This window comes from Neomonachus schauinslandi, chromosome 12 (assembly GCF_002201575.2).
Source record: "Neomonachus schauinslandi chromosome 12, ASM220157v2, whole genome shotgun sequence".
NCBI classification, from domain to species: domain Eukaryota; kingdom Metazoa; phylum Chordata; class Mammalia; order Carnivora; family Phocidae; genus Neomonachus; species Neomonachus schauinslandi.
Genome location: NC_058414.1, coordinates 73049280 through 73062086, shown reverse-complemented (window position 1 = coordinate 73062086; position 12807 = coordinate 73049280). Strand labels below are relative to the sequence as shown.

Genomic DNA, 12807 nt, shown 5'->3' with positions numbered 1-12807 from the left:
AAGATTCCCTGAGTTCCTAGTATGTGAGTGTCAGGCATTAGCTTACCCTTTTGTAATGTAAAGATGAATAAAATAAAACTTATGCTCTTGAGGGCTCATTTTCTACTGGGAAAAACATATAAATAAATAATACTTAATATTTACAGAATCATTAATGGTTACTACTTCCTAGGGGAATAATTGCCATTTTTAGCACCTTTACTGATGAAAATTAAAAATTCTAATTTTTACGATGTATAGAATTAGAACATAATTGGTGAGGCCACATACTCTAAAACTGGTGCAATTTCTGGGATTTATAGGCTAGTAATAGAACTATGTACTACTCTGATGTAAAACAGGCTTGTTAACAGTGCAGCTACTATTTGGGAAGGGGAACGTGCTAAGGATTAAGATCTGGAATCTGTTATAGAAGAATGTGTGGGTGCTGTCACAGGAAAATGGGAAAGCCTTGTTTTCATATAAGGCACGTTGTCCCATCAGCTTCTTCTGCATCATGCTGGCAGATGCTTGCTACCTTTTGCAGCACATATAGAATAAAAGGGATCAGAGGCCATTCAGTATCAATGGCAAAAGCTTTTCAGAAAAAAAGAGAAGAGCGCAGCTCATTTCCTGGCTTCTGCTTGCTTTCTTTTCCTGCTAAATATTTCCTCAAACACTGTGTATGCAAGCTGTTATTGCTGCTCTGGCTGGCTTATTACAAATATTCATCCTCTTTGTATAAAGAAATTGGGAGTGCATTGTAGAGATGATATATGTTGCTTCAGATCAGGGGAATGCTATAAATTCCATCTTTTGATGCTGTCCAGCAGGGTACAAACTGCTATAAACCAGGACTTCATAGAGTTAGTCACTGTTCTCAGGGTAAAGAAAGACTAGAGGAAGATATGAGTAAAAATATTGGAACTTATGATTTTCGTAAAGAAGTAAACTGCACCTTCCAAGAAACTAGAGTTGCCTTATGAAAAAGATGAGGAAAGAATGTGATTTATTTTTCTTATGTTTAGGAGATTATCAAATTGCTTCCCTGCACAGGGGCAAGTCCCCATGGATATGATTTGTTGGGCCCTATTTCTGCAGAACAGAAATCAAGTGCCTTGTTATCACTGCTCTGTCAGTTGCTTTCACCATTGTCTAAGCTCCTAATCTGCAAAGGCAGAAGATAAAATGCTTACTGGAAAATTGTATTTCACAAAAAGCTGAGTGGAAATACTTACCTCTTCCTATGACTTCATTGAAATGCACAATCAGGCTACTCGGCCCGATCACTACGTGCTGGACTGCCTGGACCAGCTCTGGATTTAGAGCACTGAGGTCAATGTGGACAGTGTTTTGCAATAATGGACTGGATATATCAGAGTCCCCACTAGTAAGCATGGGGGACAGGTCCGTCAGAGGACACTGTACTTGTCTGCATGATCCGTTCTGAGATGAGTTAGGAAACTGGTCTGCAAGGTAAAGCAAAATTATTAGAGAACAAAGTGAAACCTCGCTTAGTGGAGACTACAACAGGGCAACAAATTAAATTAGTAACAAAGTCTGGATTTTATAATTCAAGGAATGGTAGTTTTGTTTTTGAATGAGGCTAGAAAGAGCCTTTACAAAGGAATTGGTTTAATAAAAATGATAATTTGGGAAAAGATACTGGCTTACATATACAGGAGTTGGAACAAAATGTGTATAAATTTTCTTTTAAATAAACTAAGCATTAACTTTGAAACCTTGTTTACTCTCATTTCCTTAGACATTTCTCTTTTCATATATAGCAAAAAGCCATGCTTGAGGTTTATTTTTTAATATACTATATTCTTAAGATTGGGAAGCAGCAAAATTAGTTTGCTTTTGAGAGACTAGTGTTTGTTAATGGAATTAATTTGTATTGCTCAGCATCTATATGGATTCCTGGCCAAGGAAAAGTATAGTATAGTGAAATTAGAAATATATAATGGTTAAAATTTCAGAATTGAAGGCTTTTCACATTACTGGTAAACTCTCCCCTGTGTGGTGATGATGGCAGATATAATGGGATCCCCCCGTTCAGAGAAGGCTAGAATTGGGTTAGTGTGCCATCCCCACTGCTTAGTTGAGGGCACTTGGAAAGGGATCAGCATTCCTTCTAAGTTGATCTTTACAACCAAAGCTCTATTAGAGCCTCAGGCAAGGTTTTCTACTGCAAGGTGAAGCTTTTTCATAGGAAATTGTGGGACTGAAGATAAATTTCTTAGTGAGAAACAGGGCAGAGAAGCTACCAGATGCTTTGCCCTTTCCACTGGGAATCCAAACATATCAAGGACAGGGCATCATATCTGCAACTGATGAAGATGAACTAGGCAGGGTGTTGAAGTATATTAGTACATAACATGGGGAGAGGCCAGAGGGTTTGGGAGGGTCCCTGTTGGCATTAAAAGATAATATAGCTTGTTTGCAAATGACTAGGAAAGTCAGAACTTGAGAGAGGGGCATAAAAAAAGTTGATGGTACTCTGACTATTCCTAACCCCGTTTAAGCATTCTTAGTATTTTCCATAGTGTACAGTTTGGTTAATATCAACTTGGCTAAAGCAGTAAATCTCAACAGTTGTTCCTCAAAAGCTTTGGGGGCCACTTATAGTTACAGTAACTAACTGGAGATAGGACAGATACATCCTTAAAGGAAGGAGGCAGAACCTCAGGTGAGTACCTGGAATGTTGGATGGGCGAGGGAAGAAAGAAGCTTAGCTGGGTGCTGGGGTTCTTTTAATCCCAGAGTCAGGCTCTTCAAAACGTCCCCAGGGGAAAGAAATGCAAATAAGCCTCTCTGAGCTCATTTCCTTCACCTCACTTTCCAAACCTTTGCACCTGGAGATCAGAGTTCTAAATTCTCAGGGTACAGAGACTGAGGGAAATCCTTGGTGAGATACAGGAAAAAAAGTCCTCTTGCATAGAAATTCTAGTGGCTCATAGGCTAAATTCAAACACGTGCAAACCCGAATTTAAACCACTGGTGTGAGATTCTGTTGTAATGCCACAGAGAATTCTGGGTCTGCAGGAGACTGATGGGGAGGCTGTCTCCACCAGACATAGAGAGGAATGTTGTGTAGCTGCCTCTTCATTAGATGCTGGCTGCGCATTCCCTCATTCTCATCTCTCATGACCTTTTGTCTATTTTACTTTTCCATGTCTTGAAAGTTCAGCTTCAGTGTAGGAAAGATGATAAAACTCAAGCTTCTCAGCAATGTTGAAAGAGGTTTGTTCAGTAACAAGGTTGAAGGATTAAATGAGCTTTTTTTAAAAAAAAAAATACGTGTGAATTATAATGATCTCAGATTAGAGCTATTAAGTGTGAATATAAAATACTAATAGATGTAAATTTCAAAGCTATAAACTGGGTTTGATTTGTTCATGTTGTTAAGGGCATGTATTTTCAAAGGCAATGGAGTCATGTGGGCAAAGACAATATTTATGTGTATCTCTATAGAACTAATGTAAGCTTCAAAAACTGAGAGGCAGTGAGGGTTGAAAAAGTTAAAATATGAAGTGCCTCATTGCTCTTGTACTTGTTTTGATGAGCAATTTCTAGTTTTCCAGTATCCCCAACCACCTGTGACTCATTTTATTTGTCCAATGGTAAATATTCAACCAGGGAAGTGCCTGTACTTGACTCACGTCCTGAAACTTCTAAAGATAAAGAAGCAGATACAATACAGACATTTTGCTTTTACCAGGAGACTTGAAATAAAACAATGTGAAATTCTCTGGTTAACCTGACCAGTCTTAGGCCTAGTGTTTTGCAAAGCAGAGGGTGTTAACCACTCCTTTTTAAGTGGCATGACTGAAGGTTTTTATTGGATAAGACGCAGAATATATTCAAGTCCTGGAATGTTGGTGGGTAAAAGGCTGTGTACTGACAGCTCACTGAGAATCCTTTAAGGGGATACTAAAGGTATAATTTTAATGCTTGAGGATTCATAGGTAAAAAAAAAAAGTATCAGTGCCCACTTATATTTAAATAAATATAAGTTTTGTATCTTAAATCTTCCGGGGTTGTTAAAGAGAGCTTCACAACTTCTTAGCATTGAACTCAGATGATAAACATCTTACCTTTGCTCAAATGGATTTTAAAATTAACATTTTTGTGAGAAGAAAACTTAAAGACTCTAAAGATCTAATGTAATATGTACACGAGTCCATTTAAAAATAAGAGCCATGTAATTCTGTGTCAAATTAAATACTTCTTTGGCCAAAGAAGAGGTAAATACTTCTTTTTTATTTTTATAAAAATATAAAGGCAAAACCAAAAATAAACAACAATGCCACAACCCACTGAGGTATATGTATAGGTATTTCTTAGAACGATAAACTGAAATATACCTTCTGGAAAAGTAGCTCGGTAGTCTACAGATTCATTTGAAACCATTTCTGTCGTTGGGCTTACACTTCGGGCACTTACAAGCCTATCCAAATGAGGAGTGTGTACTCTTGCATCATAGCGAACTAATTCACTGCCCAGATCTTAAAACAGAGAAAGAGAAAGAGCTCGTTAAAGACTTGGCTATCATGGGTCCCAGTAGACCTTGACCCAGTGACCAGAACTCATGGGTTTGTGGATTGCATATAAGACAACACACATGAATCGATGGCATTTTAAAACTGTAATGACTGTATACTTCAGGTAACTTCTTAAAGCAAATAGTAACAACAAAAAAAATGCACCTTTAATTTGCTTTCTCCTTTTCAGCCACAGGAAAAGCCCGAGTAATAATAAGACTATTAATGATATTGAGATAACACCAACAATCAGTCCTGTGAAATTCTGATCTGGCTGAACAATTACTTTTCCAAGGACGGTTGAAGAAACTGCTTGCTTCCACTAAAAATGACAAGTACAGAAAAGTCAGAAGTTAGCCATGATAAATACAAAATATACTACGCAGGTTGAATCACTCTCCTTCGACCCAAAGTACCAGCTGGTTATCAATGTCCTAGAAGTGACATAATTGCCTTCAGAGCAATAAGATATTCCTCAATTCTGTTTCAGTGTTCAAATAATCAGGGGCTACTGATCCCTAAAGTACTTTTGTTTGTACTTGTAACTAGGTATTAGGGATAAAAAGATAAATAAAAACCAGTTTTTGGTCTTGAGGAACTAAATTATAGAAAGGGAGACAAACACATAAATAAGTGATAACACAGTATGAAATATACCTTAGAAGTATGAATAATCAGAGACCACGGGACATTTACTCTATCTTGAAGGATTAGGTAGGGGGCAGAGAAGACTTCCCATAAAAGGTAAATAATCACATGGAATAATAAAGTTGCAAAATATTTTTATTTCAGTTTTGAGACATAGAAGAAATCTTTGAGGATTCTTCTGGCTTTAACATGGTATGATTTTTAGGATTTATGGTCCTTTTGAATTTTAAACTCTGATATCATGATTCAGCCTTAAATTTTATAGTATTTTTGTACTTTCCCATAACTCTCCCCCCCCCTACCATTTTATAACTTTTTAGAAGACTTCAGGAATCCTTTAAAATTCACTCATTCTTGGATAAACAAAATGTGGTATATCTATATGATGGAATATTACTCAGCCTTAAAAAGTAATAAAGTTCTGACACATACTAGAACCTGTATGAACCATGAAAACATGCTCAGTAAAATAAGCCAGACACACAAGGACAAATATTGTATGATTCCACTTATATGAAATATTTAGAATAGGCAAATTCATAAAGACAGAAAATAGATTAGAGGTTACCCAGGGCTGGGGAAGAGGAGGGAATATGACAGTATGGCTTAATGGTTCCAGAGTTTCTCTTTGGGGTAATGAAAAAGTTTTGGAATTAGTGGTGATGGTTGCACAATATTGTGACTGTAATTAATGCCACTGAAATGTACACTAAAAAATAGTTAAAATGGCAAATTTTATGATACATGTATTTTGCCATAATTTAAAAAATTAATAAGGTAATACACCCAAAACCACTGAACTGTACACTTTAAATGTGTGAGTTGTGTGGTGCAACATGAAAGAAGTTATTATACAATAGTTTAATTCCTATTTTACTTTGTTCATGAATTTGAGGTCACTGTGGAGAGCGGCAGTATGTTGGCTCTGGCCTCCTGGTACAAAGAGGTGGGGGGAGGGCACTGAGGGGTGTGCCCTTATCCCTCCTGAGAGTTACAATAAATTTTGTCAAAAGTGGGGCATGATGGAGAGGGAGTGTGCCTAGGAAGGACTTTTGAGATCCACCCTCTAAAGCTTGGGAAGGAGACAGTGCAACAAAAACTCACTAATTCTAAAATAACAACTAAGAATCGAGCCTGAGCTGATGAGCCAAAGCCAACACACAAATGAGCTTTAATGATTTATTTTAAGCCTGCAAGTGACATAATTACACTGGCATCTTTATTTACATCATGAGAGAAATGCAGGAATCCCACCTCTATATTTAGCTCGTTGTTCAATTTCAGCAGGTCACTGGGGACCTTGCATAAAACGGCTTCAGAATCCGAGGATATAGTCTCACAGCTCTTATTTCCAACTTTTAACACTTCACCTTTAACTGCTTCAGGGTCAATATCATTTCCCTGAAAGAAAAAAAGAGGTTGTTAACACTTCACAGTTTTGCAGGAATGCTAACAATTGTGGAAAGAACATAAATATACTGCAAACATAGGCCATGTTGTTTGCCAAGACATATGATTTTACGATACTCATTTGCATGGGAATTTGGATAGTTGCAAGAGAGCATGATCATTTGGGGGCACTAATTAGGATTCACAGCATATTGCTTTTTATGATTTTTTTTTTAAGATTTTATTTATAAGTAATCTCCACACCCAATGTGGGGCTCAAACTTACAACCCTGAGATCAAGAGTTGCACGCTCTACAGACTGAGACAGCCAGGTGCCCTTATAGCTTTTCTATCAAACTGGATTTTAGAGCAAAGGAGAGATGTTTGTTCCACACCCTTCCATCAAATGACCTCTTACCCACAATCACCTTATTAATGTCTTTAGGGGGTATCAATGGTTGGCAAAAGGGAAATAACTTAGATATTCAGTTGTTGCACTGACACTGCCTCATGCAGTGACACTGAACTTGGCTTTACTTTTAGAATCACATTGAGAGAGCTTTACAAAATACTGATGCCTGGGTCCCATCTCCAGAGATTCTGAACTAATTGATCTATGTTAATATATTCCTTTTGTGTTTGAGTTGGGCAGTTTCTTTTCATCCTTCCTGCACAGCTGAATCTTACACATAAATTCATTTTTACAGAAATTCCTGAGATGTTATATGACCCTCATTATGATTTCAGAGCATGTTACATTATTTTTATTTATTTATTTATTTTTAAAGATTTTATTTATTTATTTGAGAGAGAGAGAATGAGAGAGAGCACATGAGAGTGGGGAGGGTCAGAGGGAGAAGCAGACTCCCTGCCGAGCAGGGAGCCCGATGCGGAACTCGATCCGGGGACTTCAGGATCATGACCCGAGCATAAGGCAGTCGCTCAACCAACTGAGCCACCCAGGCGCCCCGAGAATGATTACATTATTTTGAACACTTAGTTACATGAGGATTTAAAAAAAATTTTGCAACTTGACATATTTAGTTAACTGAATTTAAAGAATATCAACATTTTGTTGAAGAAACCAATAATTAGCCTTGGGAAAGAAGTGAAAATGTAGGCACAACTTCTCATATCAAGACTTAATGAGTACAGGGGCGCCTGGGTGGCTCAGTCGTTAAGCGTCTGCCTTCGGCTCAGGTCATGATCCCAGGGTCCTGGGATCGAGCCCCGCATTGGGCTCCCTGCCCTGCGGGAAGCCTGCTTCTCCCTCTCCCACTCCCCCTGCTTGTGTTCCCTCTCTTGCTGTGTCTCTCTCTGTCAAATAAATAAACAAAATCTTAAAAAAAAAAAAAAACAGACTTAATGAGCACAGTTATTTATTAAAAGTTAAAAGGATAATATATAAAAACATATTACTATTTTACTTATGGACAAAGAGCAGCCAGTAATAACTATAGTACTGCTACTTTGTTTTATGTGATCTTTAGTACTTGGCTAACTGCTTTTATATACATTGTCTTACATGGATTTCAATAGATTGGTAGGTCAGAAATCATTCTGGGGAAAGAAGTTAGAAGAAAATACTTCTTTTTAACATGAATCTGGAGTCTAAGAAAAAAATGGATAGAGACAAACCCTATCTTTCTATTTTCTAGATATTTCTAGAGGCAGTATGTGTATGCCATTGAACCAGGTCAGCCACACAGGGCAATTCAATGTAAAAGCACATAAATCTAACAGGTCACTTTGGGGCTTCAAATGACAACTTGTTGGTTAGGTCTGAGGAGGGGTAAGGCACGCACTCACATATTGGAGGGAATTCAGGGAATGACAAAGAAAAGAGATTAAAGAGCTGCAGGGCTTGATTTATGAGGGAATGACTAAAATGTGTCTTGCTTGCTTAGAGGATAATGAAGGCTGGGGGAAGGGATGAACATACTGCATTTGCACTTCCAATACTCCTTCTTTTAGGCACAGGTCTCCTTGGATGTTGCATAAAGGCTTCTCTAAAGCAAAAAGAGACCACTCAGCTAACATTGAACCCCTTTTCATCTGTGCCTAGTAGGGAACATACAATAAATGATGACATATAAGTAATTACTATCAGCTTTGTATGTGTAATTGTTTTAATAAAAGTCTACTATCCAAAGGGATACTGGCCATCCACTATTATATGCAGAGGGGTCCAAGTCAGAAAAAAATAAAAATCAATATAGGGTACTTTTTATCATTTAAAATAAACATATCTTGGGATGCCTGGGTGGCTCATTCCATTAAACATCTGCCTTCGGCTCAGGTCATGATCCCAGGGTCCTGGGATCAAGTCCCACATCGGGCTCCTTGTTCAGTGGGGAGCCTGCTTCTCCCTCTGCCTGCCACTCTCCCTGCTTGTGCTCGCTAGCTCTATCTCTCTGACAAATAAATAAATAATCTTAAAAAAAGAATAAACATATCTTCATGGAGTTGTGGGAAAAATGCATGTGTTTAGAACTTTTTAAATTTACTTATTATTTAATATTAACTATTATTAAATAGAAGAACATAAAAATTGGCTCAGTTCTTCAGTCATTAAAATGGTAATATGCTCTTTTAAATAAAGCAGCACAGAAAAAACTTTCTGGTCTTTAATCCCCTGCACACATAGAGCAATTTAGAATTATAATTATCTCATTTTGTCTTGTAAAGACAGCCCCCTCCTCCCCCTGGGTTGGTATTATTGTCATTCCAGCTTTACACATTCAGAAATAAGGTTCAAGAAGGGACTAGGTCATGAAGCAAATCAAATTCCATTTGATCTATTGTGTGTTAGACACAATTCTAGTTACTGAGAAGATAAAGATGAACAGAGGTTTTTCTTTTCACTATACTATTAAAATAAATATATTTCTTTTCTTTTTTTTAAAAAAGATTTTATTTATTTATTTGACAGAGAGATACACAGCGAGAGGGGAACACAAGCAGGGGGAGCAGGAGAGGGAGAAGCAGGCTTCCTGCTGAGCAGGGAGCCCAATGCGGGGCTCGATCCCAGGACCCTGGGATCATGACCTGAGCTGAAGGCAGATGCTTAATGACTGAGCCAGCCAGGCACCCCAATAAATATATTTCTAAAGTGAAAACTTATTACTCCTAATGTGTTATGTTAGGATGTCCCTTATTCCTTTCATCTCCAACTCTGGCCAGGTGTGACACAGTGTTTCTATCTAGGATTCAGACCTGGGGACCCATGTCTGAGCTGGTTACAGAACACAGTGGATGGTGGCAGTAGGTAGAATTTCAAAAATAGCATTATATGTAGAGGGAGGGATCCTACAAGATTTCATATATCCAGGTGGCCACAAGATTGAGTTGGAAAGCAGCTAGAGCAGTGAGGTGCAAGTTGGCAGAGGACCCAGAGAGGCAACAGTCCAGGGAGGTTGGCAAGCAGAAAGTCAGCGAGCTGGTGGTGATAGGGTCAGGAGGGGGAGATTTATACTTCCTCCAGAGGATAGGAGCCCCTCAGTTTAGAGAGTAGGCAAAAGAACCTTCACAGAAGCCTTCAAAACTGAGTTCCACAGGATGTTAATAGGCATTTGCAGAAATTTCCTGGTAATTTGGGAAAAGCTGCATGAACTAAAATTAAAATGGTTTCTTCATTGGTTAGTTGGGGCACCGTGAAACTGCTGATCTTCCCGTCCCCTTTTCCTGGTTTAGCTGACTTCTCCAGACTGGACCTCTGAAGCATCTCTATGATCATATACATAAATTTGCTCCAAAATAACATAAATCACCAGGTCAGTGTCAGGCAGTCTTTGTTACAGCATTACATATTGTACTTCTCTACTTTCCATAAAATATGCTCATGCACAGAAAGTCACATAATAAGATAATTAGGGAAAAGACAAATCACCTAAGCTTTCTAAACCTATGTTTACTTATCTGTAAGTGGGGATAATCATTACTGGACCTCTAAACTGCACAGGTCTGAGTCTGAAACAAAATAATATATATCAAAGTACTATGTTGGGCGCCTGGGTGGCTCAGTCGTTAAGCATCTGCCTTCGGCTCAGGTCATGATCCCAGGGTCCTGGGATCGAGTCCCACATAAATAAATAAAATCTTTAAAAAAAAAAAAAAAGTACTATGTTAACTAATCTTCCACAAAAATGTGAGCTGCTGTTGACATAAACATGGTGCCCTGGTGTGTACTCCAAAGGAGATGTCTATTTTTGATGACCATTATCCACAATTGGTCCTGACTAACTTGGAACCTTGGCCATAAACTACCTCCCACATCGATGGGATTTCTGGTTCATTCTGAGGAATGATTGATCCTTGGTCTCTTTTACATTCTCTTGATCCAAACTTGGCTGACCCTCTTGGTCATGGTATACTGCTGACTGAGGCAATTCTTGCAACTAGGGCTGGAGACTATCACAATCTCTTTTTATTTTATTTTTATTTTAAAGATTTTATTTATTTGACAGAGAGAGAGACACAGCGAGAGAGGGAACACAAGCAGGGGGAGTGGGAGAGGGAGAAGCAGGCTTCCCGCAGGGCAGGGAGCCCGATGCCGGGCTCGATCCCAGGACCCTGGGATCATGACCTGAGCCGAAGGCAGACGCTTAACGACTGAGCCACCGAGGTGCCCCTCACAATCTCTTTTTAGCCAGGGAATTCCTGTATGCATGGCTGCTTGAGGACCATGAACTCCTCCTGGCAATAAGGAGCAACTCTCTCTCTAAACACATAATTCTCTCCATAGCTTTCACTGATGGAATACAACCTACTTCACACTCATGTTTTGAACCGTAATTGGACAAGCACAACATGAAATAAAATGGCATCCTTTCTTTTGATAAAAACAGTCCACTGCATGTCTGGAAGAGGTCTTTTCTTTCTTTTCTTTTCTCATGCTTTGCTTTCCTTTGTTTCTGTCCCAAGAGAGACAGAGGTTTTAATGTGATCCACTTTAGAAACTGATAAAGGGTTAAAGAGCTGTCACACAATCTTTCCTTACACCTTATATTTCCTCTTATATATAAAGCAAATGGACTATGGGAGATTGAATGATGATACCAAAATAATCCCTCTAAATCATCCTTTTTCTCCCCAAACTGCCACTCTGTGAGATGACAGATGTTATACCCTTGTCAGAGAAAAGAGTCATTTTGTATGTAGAGAAAAAAAGAAAGTGTTTTGTGTCTATTTCCAGAGACCGCTTGGGCCATGTTGGGAACAGCACCGAAAGGCTAAGGATGATGTCAAATCATGTTTTTCTAGGTCCAACAATTTTGTAGGACATTGAATAATGGGTATTTAATTTACAGAAAAAGAAGTTTTCTCTTCTATATAAGACTGCTTGGAAGGGTAGATAAAGAACCATTTATTTCTAATCCTTCCATCAGAGGTAGAGGAACAGAAAAATAGAGTTTGGGCATAAAAATATTTGCAAATAAACCTTTGTTTTCATCAAGAAAAACCAAATGGAATCTTTCAAATGGCAAACACAGTAATTGTTGAAAGCAAAAGGTCACACTAGATTAGTTTTATTGAAAAAAAAAAAAGAAGTGATAAAAGCTCTTTCTCCTTTTCTAAAACTAATTAAAGAAGCAGATGAAAGAACTTTGCTGTGGTAAACATGCTGTTCACTGAAGCAGGCTTCCATTTAATTTCATGCTGGGCTTGCTTAATTATTGTACAAAACACAATTCGAGGTTAGTAAACTTATATGAGTATGAACGTGTGCATGAATTTGGCTGTAGATAAAATCTTGTTGAAAAAGCAGAAAAACTTCAGTAGAAATGTACTGCTACTTAGATGGAGAGGATCTACAGGAACTTATATCTAAAAAAGGACTATCCTATTACTTTGTATTTGCTCATATTGGCATCCAGGCTATCTTTCAGGGGAAAAATTCTGAATGTCTAAAACAACATGGTGAAGGGTAAGTATTTTGCTGTTTCTAGTGACTGGGGCTACTGATAAAGTCCTGATCATTTTGCCATTTTATTACTACTTGAAGTAAAGATGACTGAAGTGATGTAAGAGAGCTGTACTCTAGTCTTTGTTTTGCCACTGTTCCATCACTTGTCAAACCACTTAACCTCTCTGTGTTTTATAGTGTTCTTTGTTTGCAACAGGCTGGTTTAGAAAAGATAATTTGTTTCTCCAATTGAATTACATTTAGAGGCTGCTATATTCCTACAGTAGAGGAAATCCAGCTCCATTTAGAAATCAGCTTAGAGATGACCATACTCAGATA

At 38.2% G+C, this 12807-nt stretch overlaps 1 protein-coding gene across 1 annotated transcript in view; it reads right to left on the bottom strand.

The window, feature by feature from the left end:
- MET (MET proto-oncogene, receptor tyrosine kinase) overlaps nucleotides 1-12807 on the bottom strand; it is a 114938-nt gene that overhangs the window by 19745 nt on the left and 82386 nt on the right. Inside the window, exons 12-15 of the mRNA XM_021699277.2 lie at nucleotides 6429-6575; nucleotides 4692-4848; nucleotides 4350-4490; nucleotides 1218-1448 (exon numbers count right to left, since the gene is read on the bottom strand). Of these exons, the coding sequence (XP_021554952.1) occupies nucleotides 1218-1448; nucleotides 4350-4490; nucleotides 4692-4848; nucleotides 6429-6575 (676 nt within the window). The remainder of the gene's footprint in view (nucleotides 1-1217; nucleotides 1449-4349; nucleotides 4491-4691; nucleotides 4849-6428; nucleotides 6576-12807) is intronic.